The sequence below is a fragment of the Oxyura jamaicensis genome, chromosome 1 (genome assembly GCF_011077185.1).
Source record: "Oxyura jamaicensis isolate SHBP4307 breed ruddy duck chromosome 1, BPBGC_Ojam_1.0, whole genome shotgun sequence".
In the NCBI taxonomy this organism is placed as follows: Eukaryota; Metazoa; Chordata; class Aves; order Anseriformes; family Anatidae; genus Oxyura; species Oxyura jamaicensis.
This window is the reverse complement of record NC_048893.1, coordinates 70,219,785-70,237,781: the sequence shown is the minus strand read 5'-3', so window position 1 is coordinate 70,237,781 and position 17,997 is coordinate 70,219,785. Positions and strand designations below refer to the sequence as shown.

Below are 17,997 nucleotides of genomic sequence, written 5' to 3'. Positions count from 1 at the left end.
TTACTGCTTTTTAGTTCTCGGTTTAGATGATCATTTAAAACTATGATAGCTTTTCAGTCAGTGGGACTTTTAAGTGTGTCTTCAAGTGCTGGACTAATTCAGCTTGAGCTACAAATATACCTCTTGTCATACTGTAGTAATAGATCTCATTCTGAATGCTGGCAGAAGAGTTGGTAACAGCAAGATGAACTCTTAATAACCTTTCTAGAAAGAGTGATTGACAGGTTCAATGGATATTGTGATACAGACTTGAAGCCATGGGGGAGGTCTCTGTTGTTGATGTTGATTTTTTTTTTTTTCTTTTTCATATTTTTTACTATTTGTCTTGAGTAGTAGATACATGTTGAATATTTTTTCTTGGTTTCAAATTAGTTATTCATGAAGACAGTTACATGTGTATTTTAATATTTATGAAATTATCCTTGGTTTAAATGAAAAAAATCTCTGAATACTTAGTTACTTATTTTAAGTTTCGAGATTAAACAATTTCATATTCACATCAAACAGGACAAATTGAAAAATCCGAAGTGAAAAATTAGATGTGGGAAATTCCAAAAAAACTTGATTTTCTCTTTCTTTCTCAGTAAGGCTTTTTGTCTGTTGACATTGTATCTCATCGAAATTAGCAGGATATGCCTTGTATTTTGTATGTGTTTGTATGTTAATATAAATATGAATTATTTTCAAATACTTAATGTCAAATTCACTTAATGCCTATGATTACTCACTGCTGACTCACGATTATTTTTGAAAATAAGCTTTTTGTTGTTGTTATTGTTGTGAGTTTAGCATAGTATTTATGAAGTGTTCCTTTTTCTTTTAGACACCCTTTCACCAGCATCCAGTCCTTCATCCATTAATTTTGCCACAACTCCAGGTAGCATAGATGAATCACCCAGTGGAGCATTAAACATTGAATGTAGAATTTGTGGGGATAAAGCCTCAGGCTACCATTACGGAGTACATGCTTGTGAAGGTTGTAAGGTACAGTTGTAATTTTCTTCTTAAGAGCCTAAATCACGTTGCTTTATTTGCAGGGTTATATGGAGATAAGCATTTGTTTCATAAATGTTTAATATAATTCTATCCATTAAAATTATTTCAATGATAAACATATCTGTGATCTTTTTTGAGAAATAACTTGTTTCAGATACCGTAACTACCATAACTCAGATACCATAACTCAATACCAGACCTTCATCAAGCAGAGGCAATGCACAATGACAATTTTAATGCTGCTTTTGTGGAACTAGTTAGTTAAACACTAAAACAACTTAAAACACTAAACTGTGACCAAAAGTCAAAGCCTACTTGCTCCACTAGTGTTTTATTTGTGTTGGGAGTATAGCTCTGAGAAGCATGAAAGCCTGCTACATTTCCATTGTAACACTAACAAATCCCAAATATCTCATCTCCACCCCATTCTGCTTCAATCACTTAGTATTGTACCTCTCGTAATTTTGGAGCCAGTGCATATGCAAAGTAACGTTATCATTAATGTATAATTTTGGGGATGACATGACCCAGGAATTAAAAGATTATTTTTATTTTACTTCTAATGTGTTAGTTTTTCTTTTTCTTTTTTTTTTTTTTAGAATTATGTCTGATAAGAGAATTAATTTTATACATGTATTCTCTCATGCTCCATGTCAGAAGGTGATAATTCAAATATAAATCTTATAGATTAATCCTGGAAACTCTACTTGCCTTTGAAGAGATGGAGAGCCAATTCATAAAAACCAGAAAGCCCCAGAGCTTAAATGACATCTGTTACAATGTCATGTGAAGCAAAATGTTGCAAGGACTTTAAAAAGCTTTGCTAACCCTTTAATTACTTCTTAGCATGAGACTAGTATTACATTGCAGTATCAAGATACCACGGTAAGATCTGCCGAGGTATAGCCTTTTCTGTAATGCCCATTTTTGTGTCCTTGGCTCTTTCTACACACTGTGCTGCATTGTAATACCCCTCACGTTTGCTGAATAGAGAAGAGATTTGTTAAATCTCTGCATTTGTGTAACTTACACATATGAAAGATTAAGGTTGTTTCTGTCAGAGGACACAGAAAGTGTATGCAAAAGCAGGATGTGACTGTTTTATTTAATCCTTAAAAGCAAATTTACTTTGGTACTCTGCGGTCTTGGTTCTTTCCAAGAATAAGAGCTGAAAGCTACTTCCTCCTTTCTTGTTTTCCATTCTGTATATGCCTTCATACACACCACTTCACCACATAGAGTGGGAGATTCTTACATTTGGACAGATTATGCTTTGCATATTACTTTTCCTACTGATATCACTAAACAATTTAAAAATTACATGTATGATAAAGTTTAGTAGCCACAGCTCTTTAACATTACATATTGTCTTCTCAAAATTCTTATAGGGTTTTTTTAGGAGAACAATTCGATTAAAACTCATCTATGATAAATGTGATCGCAACTGCAAAATTCAGAAAAAAAATCGTAATAAGTGCCAATACTGTCGTTTTCAAAAGTGCCTTTCAGTCGGAATGTCACATAATGGTAGGTAAGAGTGCCATTAATAATTTGCTTGTTCCTACCCAGGGTCTGCTTCTGGAAGCAGACACTTGGATAACTTTTATGCTTATTTGTATGAGTATAGATTGGAGGGGGTGGAGGGACAACACCAATTTCCCTAATGTCTAGTAGAAGTAATTGATAAACAGCTGCTAAGGCTACTCTTGTGAATTTTACACAATTGTGTTGAATGTTAATTTGTCCATATTATTGTTAATTTAGTTGCTTTTTTTTTTTTTTTTTTTTTTTTTCACCCAGAACTTTTGACACCATTGGTGCCATTGAAACAAGTTCCATTACTGGAAGAACTCTGGCTGGGGGAGTTCTGAAGGAGCAGGAGAACTAGCTCATTGTGGGAGGGCATGACACAGGAAAGAAATCTGTAGGAAAACAGACTTCATTATTTTGCAGGTTACAGTGCAACAGCTCTTGGGCAGATGGTTCAGGGAGTGTTGGGGGGAGGGATGACTGTGTGCTAATTGTGGGGCAGGAGTCAGAAGTACATTGCTTGTTAAATGGAATGGTAAAAATTCAGAGCGTTTAGATATACATTTTAAGAATTATATTATTGTTTGTGTTAATGGCTTAACTCTGGCTTACATGCCAATATTACCCCCACAAGGCAGTTTTATGCACAGTTTGTAGCTTGCTAAGCAACTTTGGTAAAGAGGGGAGAAGAAAGAAGATAAAGCAGGGAGAGGCCAACCCATGAGAAAGCGTATTGTAGTTGGCCAGATGACAGCAGTTTGCTTTCCCTACGTACGTCTTATGGTGTCAAGGCTGAACTTGGGAGCAGGTGCAATTTGGGAGTAGGTTGCTGGGCTACATGAAAAGCTGTGGGCTGGGAGAGACGAGCTTCCTGAGGAAACAATGCAGTCAAGATAGTTGGGGTGGGGACCCAGTTGGGAAAGTCGGTTATGGCAACATAGTCTAGAGTCTTAGCAAGAGACATTGGAAAAGTTGACTTTCTGGTTCTGGGGGAAGCCTGGTTCCTGTGTGCATGGCCTTGACTGAGATTAAAGTGCATTTGGAGAGTCACATTCAGGACTGGTAATAACCTTACTGAAGCAACAGACTTGGGAAGAGTGTGCCAGCTAACAAAGTAACATCTCAGGGGCAGGAACTGAGTAGGGAGCTGTGTTGGATGGCAGGGATTAGTGTTCAGTTGAAGCTGTTTCATGCACTGTGGGCACCTGTGCTCTAGCTGAAGGAAGCAGCAGTTTCACTGGAGAAAACATATAGGAGGCTGAAGGGAATGAGAAGACTGCTAACTTGCAGACAGTGCTTCTCAGGAAAAGAACCTTAACTAGATTTACAGCTACAACCTCTATCCTGTAAGTTTCAGTTTAGGGAAGATATTCTTCCACTCTTCTGATAGACCCATGGCCAGATTCAGAGCAGGCCATCCACAGAAGGACTTGCATTGAAGTCCAAAATTGCATTGCAGATCACGCCTCAAATCACCTTCTTGTGTCATAAGAAGATTCCTCAGGAATGTTGAAGCACTAATTCTGCACGGGCTTGGAATTGCTCAGTCAAAGCAGTGAGGTTCCGTCCTCCCAGTGGCTAGCTGCTGAAATAGGCAAGAGTAACCAGCTTTATTAGCCTTCTCAAAACCTTGCTTACTATCAGAGGGTAGGCCCCTGTATAAAATTGAGTTATCTTAGTTCTAAGATGAAACTGAAGAAGCATGTGGACATGCCTATTTTAGTCATAAATGGCAAGAGCACTGGCCCAAGAAGTGGGAGGACCACCATGTCCAGTGGGGTTTCAAACTCACATCTCCTGCCTTTCAAAAGGATGTACTAATGACTGGATTGCATATTCAAACTCTATCCTCATCCTCTCCAGTTTTGAAGAGTTAATCTATTGATTCTGGGTCTGGGAGGAGATTTTGTTGATTATAATTTTTGTGCATAAATGAGAGTTTCTGGTCTGTTTTGTTCTCACCAGTCAGTACAGATACACGGAACTGAACATCCAGTGCCTAAAGAACTGAATGCCCTAGCCATTTCAAAATCAGCACTGAAATTTGGGCCTACCTCCCTGCACTGCTCCCTGCAGAGCTCCCCCAGGCATCTTTTGATGGAGCACTGGAACAGGCTGCCCAGGGAGGTTGTGGAGTCTCCTTCTCTGGAGATATTCAAGGCCCATCTGGATGCCTACCTGGGCAGCCTGCTCTAAGGAACCTGCTTTGGCAGGGGGGTTGGAGCCGATGAACTTTGAGGTCCCTTCCAACCCCTACATTTCTCTGATTCTGTGATCTCTCCAGTCGGTGTACGTGCCCTCTGGTAAGCTCCTGACAATGACTTTCTTCACTTAGCTTTTTAGAATTCCCATGGTGGACTTTGAGTTTCATGTTGGGCATTGCAGAACACAAAGAGGAGAGAAAAAGATACAACTGCTTAGGTAGTGTAGAAGGAAAAATGCATGCATTCTACATCATTGCAGATACCAGATTGTGTTTTGAAATTTCTGATTACTTTCAGTATAGTACACTAACCTGATGAGTCAAGTCTCATTAGTTGGGTCTCAGTCACTGTCTCTGTTGGAAAGGATAAGACTACTTTGCTCATGAATTTATCATAGTAAGTCTGCTAGTTCTACCTCAGTTTTTCTAGATGGAAAATCTTACTGCTCTATTCAGCAATGGAAAAAGGTGTAGGTTTTTGTATAACATGTTTGTTTTACAATTGTCTTCCTATCAGCAATACGTTTTGGACGAATGCCAAGATCTGAGAAGGCCAAGTTGAAGGCAGAAATTCTAACAGGTGAAAGTTATATTGAAGATTCAGAAATGGCAGATCTTAAATCACTTGCTAAAAGAATTCATGATGCTTACCTGAAAAACTTCAATATGAACAAGGTTAAAGCCAGAGTCATCCTTGCAGGGAAAACTAATAACAATCCAGTAAGTACTTTTGCTGTAACTTTAAAGTAAAGCTGGAAAGCACATAAGGTGGTACAATGATTTGTTAAACTCGTAAGCAAATCTTTCAGAAAATAAATAACATGCTAATATGGACATGAAATATACAAAAAAGAATACCTGTAGTAAATGTAATTGCTTTTAGCCACTATAAGAACAATGAAAAGTTTTAGGAACCTTAAATTATAGTAGAGAGATAAGGGAAATAAAATTAGTTCTTAATCAAGAAACAGAATGTGAATACCTCTTGCTATGGGTGGGGGAAAATGGTTCAGATTTAATTTCCTGTTGTGAAAGTCAGGGAAAAAATATTCAGACGCAGATACCAGGATAATCTCTTAGGGTGTACAGAAGCTCTGAATTACTCTTGTTCTATCACAGCAGTATAAATGGTAGGAGAGGAAAGAGAACTTGAGTTTGTAATTCTTTGTTAACGTCCTTCCCACTTCCTCATGCAGCCTTCCTGGTCTTAAATGTATGCTTATTTTGTAAAGGAGAACCAAACAGGTTTCTGATGACACATATGCTATACTGTTTATTTTTCTTACAGGATAATTTATCCAAGATTTTATAACAAACTGTTACATGTTCTCATATTACAAACTGTTATATGTTACATGTTCGCTGTGAATTTTTACTTATAGTACTTTAGTCATTACTAATTAATATGTATTGTGCAATATTTACCCACCAGTTGCACAACATCTTTGAGATTTAACTGTGAGCCATACTGTTTTGACAATGTGCGTAACTTTCCTAGAAATGATTGAATACAGAAAGGAAATCAGCACTGGCCAATGAAAAGCTTGGTCTAGGTTCTGCTATCAACTGTTTTTTTGTTCTGTAGCACACAAGATTGTAAGGACTGACTTGTTTCACTTTAGCTACAATTTATTTAATTCTATTGTGATTTATGATATAGAGAAGGTAAAATCGGTAAAATAGGAGTCTTACTTTCAGGATGAATCTGGGGGGGAAGATATTTAAGTATGACATAAAAACTGTGTAACTCTGGGAATAAGCATTATGAAAATTGTAAACAAGCTGTCTTCAAAATTATGGAATTTGGCATATTACAGTCTAGTCTAGCCAAGCATACAAGCTTCTATATTAAAAGAGAAATGTATGAATAATGCCAGTCTTTTTCTCTGGGTTGATGAGGTGCTTAAAAATTAAGAACAACCATAAGCCATAAACCATTTTGGGGGTACAAGCTGACATAAGCCTACAGTAAATACCATGCTTTAACACCTTACCAAGTAGCTATCTTCAGATAGCACTTTTCAAACTTGTTACCACGTCAGAATCATAAATTGCAATATGTAATGTACATGCAGGGATCCTAGATCTCTACATCTTAATTTTTGTGTTTGTATTTATGGGATGAAGTTGATGTGATGGCTCTCAGATTATAGTCATCTGATTAACCAGGTAATAGTGGATCGCATGTATCCTAGTGAATTTACAAGTAAAAATTGATGAGGAATCAGAGCTAATATATTGCAAACAGGCTAATATATTGCAAACAGGCTGTTCCTTTATTCTTCAATATTCAGGAAAAAGAAGAGAGTTTTTCAGCTATTTCATCATCTCTTCTGGGAAAAAAAAATCTTTTAACAAAAACAAATTTGGGAGGGGGGTGTTGTTGGTAATTAATAATCCACCTGTTTATGAACTATGCATTAACATTTCATTTCAGAGAATCGTAATTCTTGGCATCACTATAACTCATTTCAGAACAAACTAGCATTTTTCATGATGACGAGATGTCCTTTTTAAATTTGAATCCTAAGACCTTGGCATTACCTATTTTATGCATAGAGAAATGATGATAAATTCCAAATGACAGATTATGACATTACATGACAGATTACATCTAACAAAGTTCAAAAAGTGGTGTTTGATTGTTCTGCTACTTCTCTTTCATATCCACCTGCACATAAAAAGTTCTGTACTAAGTACAGAAATGTGATGGAATTGTTCTAAGCACCTGAAAAAGTGTACAACATTCAAAGTGGTTCAGTGGACTGTAGGGAAAATTTAATGTTTTAGTTTTCTAAGTGAAATAAGTGAATTCTATTTATAAAGGAATACAAAAAATTATCCATGATGTTTAATCTGAGACAAGCAAAACAGCACAGGGATGGTACTTTGCTTAGCATTTTAGGAAATATCATTTATGTTCAAGGCCAACTGCCATGACTTTAGGCTGGGAAGCATTGGGTGTTTTTTTGTTGTTGTTTGTTTGTTTTTCTTTCACAAAGTCCTTTGTTTTGTTTTGATTACTGCTCTTCAGATATATATATAAAAATATTTTTGAGTTCTGGTTGATTCTTAAGAAAGTGGGAATGCTTCTTTATGTGATGTTTTTAAGAGAACAGCTCATCAGATTGTAATGCATGTACCTTTTTAAATAGAGGGGTTTTTATTTATGGAAAAGACTGTGATCAAGACTGAAATTCAGTGTTGTCTGACATTCTAGTGGGATCTGTATTTAGAGATGATTTAGCACTAACAGTAGCTAGAAAGGTGAGCTGAATTTATGTGGAAGAACAGCTGAGACCAAGTCCATGAAAATCTGATAATGAATGCAAGAGTAATAGATGAGTCACATTCTTGTGTAAACATGCTGTATAAACAGCATAAACATATAAAAATAAAACTGTATAAACGTATTTGAATGATTGTCTGTATTCTCCTTAGGATACTTCAGGAAAGCATCAGGATGTGCATCAAGTGTAGTTAGTTTAGGGATTGATAGAAAAGTAGGAAGAATAACCTGGACTTCTGGAGAAGGTAACTCTCTTTTGAGAACTTTCTGGGTCTCACTCTGAGATGGATATATATATATATTACACACAATACTTCTGGATATTTACTGTGAATATGTCATACATATTTACATTTTGTTTTTTTTGCTGAGTTTTGTTTTTTTGCAGGGCAGACTTGCTTCAAGACATTGCATTTTGTAGTTCAGTAATGTGTGGTTTCTCTTTATGCAGAAATATGAAAGAACTCAAGGTTTATTGATAGATGAAAACCGATTAGTATGAAACTTACAAGGTTCATCAAAATTCAGTTGTTTACAAAACCAATGATTAATAGCTTTGGTTTTGTCAATGAACTAATACTGTTTTCTCTGTAGCCATTTGTTATACATGATATGGATACCTTGTGCATGGCAGAGAAGACCCTTGTGGCAAAATTGGTAGCCAATGGAATTCAGAATAAGGAAGCAGAAGTTCGAATCTTCCACTGCTGCCAGTGTACTTCTGTAGAGACAGTCACAGAACTTACTGAATTTGCCAAATCTATCCCTGGCTTCTCCAATCTGGACTTGAATGATCAAGTGACACTGTTGAAATACGGAGTTTATGAAGCCATCTTTGCTATGTTAGCATCTGTAATGAACAAGGATGGGATGCTGGTAGCCTATGGAAATGGTTTTATAACACGGGAGTTCCTGAAAAGTCTGAGAAAGCCATTCTGTGATATAATGGAGCCAAAATTTGATTTTGCAATGAAATTCAATGCACTGGAATTGGATGATAGCGATATATCCCTTTTTGTCGCTGCCATCATTTGCTGTGGAGGTAAGCACTACGTATTTGTTCTTCAAGGCAGCAAATTTTCAAGTTATAGAGGTGTCTAATTACTCTGCGTTTTTTAAAACGGAATGTGACGTGTGATGGTGTGTTTTTGTTTGGGGCTTGGCAGATTTTTTATGAGTTTAGGACTGGGTAGAAAACAGTATTTCTTATACAAAATGGGCAGAAAAACAGTTTGTAAAGAGATTGGAGGCTGATGCAGGTTATAGCTTTGCTCATCTTTGACTCTTGCTGATTGTTCGTTTTCAGGGTGGGAGGGTGTTTCGTTTTATGTTTCCTTGCCTTGCCTTTGTAGCATGGGCTGTATTTAGTACTATGAACTCTCTTCTCAAGTAACTGTGGGCATTGAAAACAATCTGGCCTGAGAGGTAACAAAAGGCTACTTTTCTATTACGATTATTACTGTAATAAAGATTTACTTTGAGCCTGTTTCAAACCTGTTGAAACTGATGAGAATATTTTCATTGCCTTCAGTGTATAATGTAAATTTACACTGTAGCCTACAACATAGAATCTTTGAAGTAGCATACAATAAAGAATATTTTTAAAATTATGACATGTATTTTTCTGCTTGTTTTGAGAATAGATCGTCCTGGTCTTGTAAATGTAGGACACATTGAAAAAATGCAAGAGAGCATTGTGCACATACTGAAACTTCATTTGCAAACCAACCATCCTGATGATACCTTCCTCTTCCCAAAACTTCTTCAGAAAATGGCTGACCTCCGACAACTTGTCACAGAACATGCTCAACTTGTTCAGATAATCAAGAAGACTGAATCTGATGCACATTTACACCCTTTACTACAGGAAATCTACAGGGATATGTATTAAGGGGTTTTAGTATTGTTTTTCCACAATATTTAAAGACAACAGTAATATTAATAATAGATGGGAGCAAAACTACTCAGTTATCGGCTGATCACTCAGTTCAGTGCATGAACAGTTTAAAAGCTAGGTAACTGGAGTGCTACACTTCTTTTGGTTTGGGTTCTTTTCTCTTTTGAAAGAGTTCTGCAGAAAAACACTGATTATAATGCTCATGAGGTGACTTGCAGCAGTTCTTTTATTTGGAAATCTGAAGATTGGTAAGGAATTCATATTTGTATAATAAATCAGAATGCTAAGTAACAGATTTTAAAATATATATATATATATATATATATATATATATATATATATATTTCCTCTTGGCAAATAACAAATTCAGCAAATTCTTTCCAGCTATCTATATATGAAGATTACGCATTCTTGGCTAATGGTAATTACTGAGAACGAACTAAAGATTTTTCTTAAAGGCAGTCAGTCTAGGTGTATCAAACAGTTTGATATTATCGCGTATACACTTCTAAAAAATTTGAAAGACTTTGATGTGCCACTGCTTGAATTTCATGAAGTGCAGTACAGCTTCATATAGTATGATATTGGTGTACCTTAGGATTAGCATGTTGAAAAGAAGTACTTCTGAGAAATTAAATAAAATCCTAAGTGGTATCTAAAGTACAACAGACGTGCTCCCTTCAGATGTTTCTTGAAGAGTAAATGTGATAAGCAAAGGAACCCTTGTCTGGAAAGGGTTTTAAGGAAATACAAAAATGTCCTTGGGGAAAAATATGTCATGCTATGTGTATTTTGGAGAACTTGTAGTAGCTCAAGATGCAGTTTTGGCTTAAAGTTACAATTTTGAATTAATCTGAGTTTTGGAGAGACTGAAAAATCTGATCCTTGTACAGAAATAAATAATTTCAACTGCACAGTATTCCAGTGCAGTGATAGCTTTTCAGTCATCATTTCTGAAGAAAATATAAGAAAAGCACTTTCTTGTCCTGTATATTGGCAGTATATAATATTTGGAACTTGTTTACTTTTCTGATGAGTACACTATTATGTTTTTTCTTTTTTCAATTATCCACTTAGATATATTTATATTCTTCCATAGGCCTTATCCATACAGGTAATAGCTAGATTATTTCACCAAGTTTTGTCCTTGTCCTTACAACCATAGTGGATAAGGTGACAATGTTACCAAGAGTGGAGTTTGTTAATTGTGTAATATTATGAAAGAGAGTCAAGAGTCCCTGAGGGCATATGGTGGTTTTACAAGAGTACTTATTCTTGATGCAAAATAAGCCAAAAGGAAACTGCTTGACTTTGGTATTTTACAGGGTCCTTTATCAGAGATTAATGCACAAAATGTGAAAGCAAATGCTAGTAGCATGCAAAGCACTGTACTATTTCTTTTTCTTGACATTTTTTAATTTCCTTTTTATTGGTAATTTCCTGGTATTTCTACATAAATTCCTACATAATACTGGTAATTTCCTTTTATTATTCCTTTATTTTACTATCAGTTTCATAACACAAAGAAATCAGAAGCCAATCTTAGTATTTTCACAATAGTTAAGCTTGCAGTTGCACAGGAGAACACATTGTGCTTGTTTTATTGTAGCATGTTTGAAGACTTTGGAATGTTAAACCTTTACTGAAAAAATTAAGTTAGCTGGATAAAGTGAGAGCATCATAAAATTAGGCTTATTTTTGTCACAACATTTGTTTTTTAAAGCCCGCTGGCATGGCTAAACACTGACTAGTCAAATTACAGATTTGAAAATAATTTCGTCTTCATCTAGGTGGTGGCCATTAGCACAGGTCTCAGTGTAAAATACTAAAGCATCAGCCCTAAATTTGGTGACAATCTAAGGCAAGATAGGAGCAGTGGATGCATATGCACAAAACTCACTCACCTTCCCTCTCAACTACCTTCTCTCCCCAGCTGGGTCTTATAAGCATTATGTTACAACTACTTCTAACACTTAATTAAGAGAAGTTTGTTTGTCTTACAAGGAAACAGTGGATGAGAAATGTGTTGTCTGTGTCTTGCAGCAATATACAGTATGCCCTCAGAAACAACAAGAGGGTTTTAGCAATGATGCTGCTGATTCTTCAATTCAGCCTTGCCTTGCTATGGGCTGTGGGCTTTAGGCAATTGATATGCTCTACTGCTTAGTCCAGTTTAAAAAAAAAAAAAAAGTGTCAAAATGTCATGATGGCATACTAAGGATCTGTACATGTGGCATGGTATCTATCCATAGGAATTGTGTAGTGCAGTGCTTACCACACTCAGTGCAGCTGATGGCAGTCTAAATTCTAACTTTGGAGACTCTAATAGCAAACTGTCTTAAGCTGAGTCTTAAATGCAAGCTGCATTTTTTTCCCAAAGCTCAGATGTGTGCAAAATGCAAATTTGAAAGTGCTGTTCCATTGTTTGCATGTACTGAAGTTTCTCGTTTAAAAACAGACAAAAGGACACAATCACTGCAGACAAAATGTATTTTCCCTGTTCTTGTTTCCAAAATTGGCTAAAACACTTTACTGAAACTTTTCAAAAACTTGGAAAATTTAATAATAAATACTTAACTTTGGCAAAATTATAAAGAATTGAAAACAGCATTGTTCAGTGGAAAGCATAAGGCAGCTGTTCTCTTCCACTACAGCCATTAGGAAAGTGAGTAATTTGCGTTTTTCCTATTCTGGATGGACTTTCTTTTTTTTATTTAAAAAAGCATGATTTTTTTAATAATTCCTTGGACAATGGCATTTGATTTCTGTTTTAAATTAAATCATGGACCTTTAAACATATGGAAAGAACACATTGTGAATTACAGAAATATGAATGAGATGTTAACGTAACCTAAAATTCTGGATAAATTACACTGTCTGCGGGGTTGCAGCGTGCACATATCCACAGCATCTTCAAAGAATGACACAGAGTAGACAATTCACTTCCCGAGTGTTAATGTACAAATGAAGTTCTTAATTGCAGCATTACACATCTAATAAAGCATACTAACAAAGTACACATCAACTACTTCTGTAGACAACTGCAGTAGGCGTTTGCCAACCAGATATCAACAAATGACTCAATTTGTGTTAATTTTCTGGAATTTTGGAGTCTGCTAAGTTTTAGATGTATTACTGAGGAGCCTTCAGCATCTCCACCTTTTAGAGATTGTCTAATATTTTAATCTATGGAGGGGAATAAAATGATCAGATTTTAGGATAAAGATTTGTTAAAGGCTTACTGGCTTGTTATGTATAGTTTTGATCTGATTCATACCTACACTAAGTTATTTTAATATCATAGCACTGAAGAACCCTGGTTAGGCACCAGGTACCCACAAACAGCTTAGAACAAGAGACCATAAGTGGATAGAGAAAAATCCTAGGGAGCTATGGTACAACTTAACATTTTCAACAAACCTACAGCCTATTCAGTTTTTAGGGTTGTTTTTTTGCTTTGTTGGGATCCAAGAGATACTTCGATAGAGGGGAAAAAAAAATGTGTCAAACATTAAGGAAATCTAATATTCATTTTTACCTCTCTAATATTTTGTTTAAAGGTGTACTATTCTCTGTGCACAGCTGTCCTTTTTTTTTAAAAAAAAAAAAAAAGTTACATTGTACCTGTTAAATTTCAGATGTCCACTTTCATTTTAAAAAACAATTTGTCCAGCAATAGACAGAAATGCTTTCCACTTACAGAAATTGAATCTTTCTTGGTATTTAAATAATTTTTCTTTTTTTAATTTAATTGCCATTTCCATGTGCCTTTGTGCTTTGGTTCTAGCCAGCTGCTAGAAAGCTGAAGTGTTGCCAAAGAGCATATTTTAGCTTTATTTCTGGCCTGCACAGATTTAGGAAATACCAGCAGTTGCACTAAGTCCGTTCTCATGAGAGAGCTAGCACAAGTTTGCAAATCAAAGAGCTTATAATAAGCATCTAAACATTTGTTTGTTTATTCAAACTGCTAAAGCATTGGAGATTTACTCATCACGAGAGCTGGGTCACATAATATTAAATTGGAATTTCCTCCTTATTTGTAATGAAGAGCCTGGACAACTTAGCATCTCAGACAGAGAAACTGGAGGTTACATCATAGCTGCCTCTACTCTGTCTGAAGAGGAACAATTTCAGCTCTGGTTCTCCTTAAAAGCAACCATGTTACTTAGTTGAAAATCTGCAACTGCATTTAACAAATGCATTTGCAGCTGTTGGGATATTACTTAAGCATAAGTTCTTATAAATAATGGTCCTTCAGTGAAAACCCTAATCCTTTAGTTAAGAGTTGAAATGTAAGGTGTAGTATGGTATCCGGTACTTGCTTATATCTCAAGTGCTTTCTTGATAATAAGTTGCCTTTTTTTTTTTTTTTTTTTAAATCTAGATTGAATCAGCTTTGCAATCCTCTTACTAGAGATTTAAATTATATGTGGGTTTGATCTAAGAGTATTGATAATACTCTTAGATACTGTGGGATATTTTAATTTAATGCAATACCGTTTCTTCATCTTTCAATTTGTAAAATACCAGAATATAATTGCAAGGTATAAACTTTCACTAAATTATATTACAGAGGTGCTTTAAGAAAAATATGTAAATTATTTAATTTAAATATGTTTCATACTTTATCTTGTGAACCATTTTGTACAGTGAGGAAAGATTTACTTTTATGGGCAAGGATGGTGGGCCTGAAGTCAAAGACAAACAGATATTTATTCCTGTGTAGTCTTTATTCCTCTGTCATTTGTGAAGTATCACAAATTCTGCAACTTATCAATGTTTGGTATTGATAATTGTAACCAAACTTTAAAATGTACTTTCACAGAGAACATAGACTTCCTTTTATTTCATCTTAATAGAAGTAAGTCTAGGTTAGGAAGAGCTCTAATTTCAAAACAGAGTTAATATAATCAATGTTTTAACTCAAGTTCACCAACAGGAAAGGTAAATAAGTTCATCTTTGCTTTACAGCACAGTAGTAGTTCATCTTCCTCAAAAGACTGAAAAGAAATAAAGAGGTAGATTCTCTAAGGACTGCATTATTGTTATCTTCTGAGAAACTGATCTGTAGTTTACTAGAAATAACAATGTATATTGATAATTATATCCTTTTATCTGCATGGAGGTTGATGTAAAGTTCTTATAGATGTGTTTTTAAAAAGTAATTTGGCAGTGCAAAACAAAACACAGAAAAGCCAATAATGGCATTTCAATAGGAGTGATCCCTTTACAGTTTTACGTAGAGATGAATTCAGAGCCTTTTCATGGGTATTCTGTGTCCTTTGATTCGGGTGTGACAATCTGTGCCTCCAGTGCTCCCGCTAATGAATCCTGGTGTAGGAGCAAAATGTACCAGGAATGTTCCTGCAATGATTATACTTACTGTATCTTATCTGTAATAGATAAAAATGTATTTCTCAAATTGCTGCAGCTTGAAATTTTTACTTGGTCAGTGTCATCATGCAGGTATGGTGTCTATTACAATGTTTTTGTCAAATTTTTAAAAGCTCTACTGAACTTTCTTGTGGTAACCTACAGCTACTTTTCTGAATTTCTTAAGCAGCAATGGAAAAAACACAACCTGTAAAAGGTACCATCAGTTATATCACTTTACATTGCAAATATGTGAAATTCACTGTTAACTAAGCCCATCATGGGCAAGGGTATGGGTATTCCTCTTCTGTTTTCCCTAAAGTGCTTACAGTTTTTAAAGCTTTTTCAGTTTCTGAAGCTGTTTTTTTTGTTTGTTTGTTTGTTTTTCTCCTTTCTTCTCCTTTCCACCTTTCCCTTGATCTTCTTGATTGTATTTGTGCTATCTTGTCAGATTCCACTGCAAGGATGTTTGAAAACAGAATTTCTACTGCAGGGAGCTCAATTTCAGATGAGCTGAAATTTGGGGGATAGGCTATATGCACAAAAGAGATTAAGCTCATTACAGGCTCGGTTTTAAATAAGGATGGGACTGCAAGATCAGGTGTAAGGTACTTAAAGCCATTTTTAAGTATTTTGGTGTATTTTCTCAGGTTGGGTATGCATCTACAGTAATCCCCGTTATGGAAAAGTATAATCAATGCAAGAAGTTTTAAGGCATTCTTTACCCCTAAAAAAAAAAAAAAAAAAGGAAAATATTAACATATTGGCAACATGCAAATAGTGTATTCTCCCACTGAGTAGGAGTGTAAACATTCAACATTGATGTTCAGCAAGAATTGTAAGTTGAGCAAAACTGCTCAGTGATTCATATGCAAATAACCACACCAAGTGCTGTTCACATCCAGACTTATTACCTCTGGCACATTCGCATACTACAGCCATGTTTTGCCACATGGTAGCTAGCTAGTGTAGGGATTGCCTTCATGAAAACACAGTGCCTTTGTCCTTATTCTATGATTCCATGCCCTTCTTTCATGTTAGTACTGCTGCACCATTGAGGGCTGTTTGTTAGTGATGCTGTGTGCAGGTGCAGGTGCTCACCACCAGCTCTCTTGGGCGCCTCACTGAGTGGACTGATGATGTTCATCTGCTGCTGTCCTGTGGTGCAGAGAAGGGGAGGAAGCTGCTTCTGAGTCATTCACCCTGCTCCCTTGACAAATGAATCCCAGGGTATGGCGGGATGTGTGAAGCCATGTATCCACAAATATTTTCCTCTGGTTTCAGAAGTGGACAAACATTTATGGCTTTAGTTATTTCTTTAGTAATAACAAAGCTAATCAAAATTTTAGTGTTACAGCTTTTAACAAGAACACCCCTTTTTACTGTTTGTCATCTGGTTTATCAGCTTCTCAGATGAGCTGCATTTCATATTGCTCCTGCTATTTCACATTTTTTACAAACACTCTTTCTTTAGGAATATAACAACAGCTTAATTACATCATGATGTTAAAACACTTTCTCATGTCTTAAATTGTCTGTTATCTGATATGACACAAAAAAGCACATTTTGGTTAGTGTTGCCGAACTCTGATAAGTAGAGCTAACAAGTGTTTAATTATATCAATCAAGATATCAATATGAAAGAAAAAAAAATCATTTTTTCCAGCCACCCTTTTTATTTTTATAGGAGTTTTTGGGTGTCTTTTGTTGTAAAGAGCAGACAGTTCTTGCAGGGAGTAGTCAAACCTAATTCTCATGGAATGCATGTTTCCAGTAAAATACCACTAATTCAAGCCGAGTTCCCATGTTTCTTTCTGTCAGAGCTATGCAAATGACATTTTCAAGAAAGAATGGAAGCCCTGGTCTCACAGGGATTTGTAGGAAAGACAGTCACTCATACTTGTGTATGTAAAAATTACATATAGCTAAATATGATAATCGATTCTCAAATGTTACCAGCCTACTGATTGACAATGAAAAAACTTGAACTAAACATTTTTCTTTTTTACATTCTGATTTTTTTCCACTTCTCCTTAAAAAATAAGAGGTTGGATTCCGTATTTGTATAGAGACTGGTAGGAACCTATGTGCTTTAAAAAGAAAAATGTCATCCTCTAAGACTGAATGTAAACACAGTTCATTTGAAATATGTTTTTTGCCTTAATGGTTTAAAAAAATAAAGTATTTTTGAAATGAAATTAGTGACACGTGCCAATCTTTTATTTCGAGGAAAATAACTCACGGTGGTGGTGTGGTTTTGAGACAAACATCGTTGTTACCCTCTGCTGGCTGCCTCTTGTACTTTATCCAAAGCTGTGGCCATGTCTTAACTGAATCCCTCTTTTGATGAACGTACACACATGAATAGCTTTTATGAACAAGAAAGTAGCTCTGTTCTGAACTCATGTACAACCACTTAAGTTCTCAACTGATTGCTTGTACAAGTATTTGCAGAATCAGAACCTGGGGTGTGCAGGGTGGTGGCGCACTTGGGGAGCCCTCCCAGGTTCTCTTCTCCTTCCCATTGTTCTTGTGAGAATAGCAGTGGCATGAATGGGTGTTTTGTGTGCTTCCAGTGTAATTAAGCATTCTAATGATTTTACCTTAATTTGATATAGAAGGCCCTCCTTCAGAAAACACTTGGCTGCTTAACTTTATACCAGGGAGTAATCATGCAATTTTAGTAGTGAGCAAGAGTGGATAAATCAA

General features: G+C 35.8%; 1 protein-coding gene across 3 annotated transcripts in view; it reads left to right on the top strand.

Annotated features, from left to right (window-relative positions):
• Positions 1–17,477, top strand: part of PPARA (peroxisome proliferator activated receptor alpha) — a 42,564-nt gene extending 25,087 nt beyond the window's left edge. For 2 of the 3 annotated variants that reach the window (XM_035308882.1, XM_035308887.1), the window contains 5 exons: positions 824–984; positions 2,385–2,523; positions 5,247–5,449; positions 8,613–9,060; positions 9,662–10,210. In XM_035308882.1, the coding sequence (XP_035164773.1) occupies positions 824–984; positions 2,385–2,523; positions 5,247–5,449; positions 8,613–9,060; positions 9,662–9,909 (1,199 nt within the window). In that variant the 3' untranslated portion in view covers positions 9,910–10,210. Of the gene's footprint in view, positions 1–823; positions 985–2,384; positions 2,524–5,246; positions 5,450–8,612; positions 9,061–9,661 lie in introns of those variants that run through there. The other variant, XM_035308896.1, reaches the window with a different exon arrangement.
• The last annotated feature ends 520 nt before the right edge of the window (positions 17,478–17,997 follow it).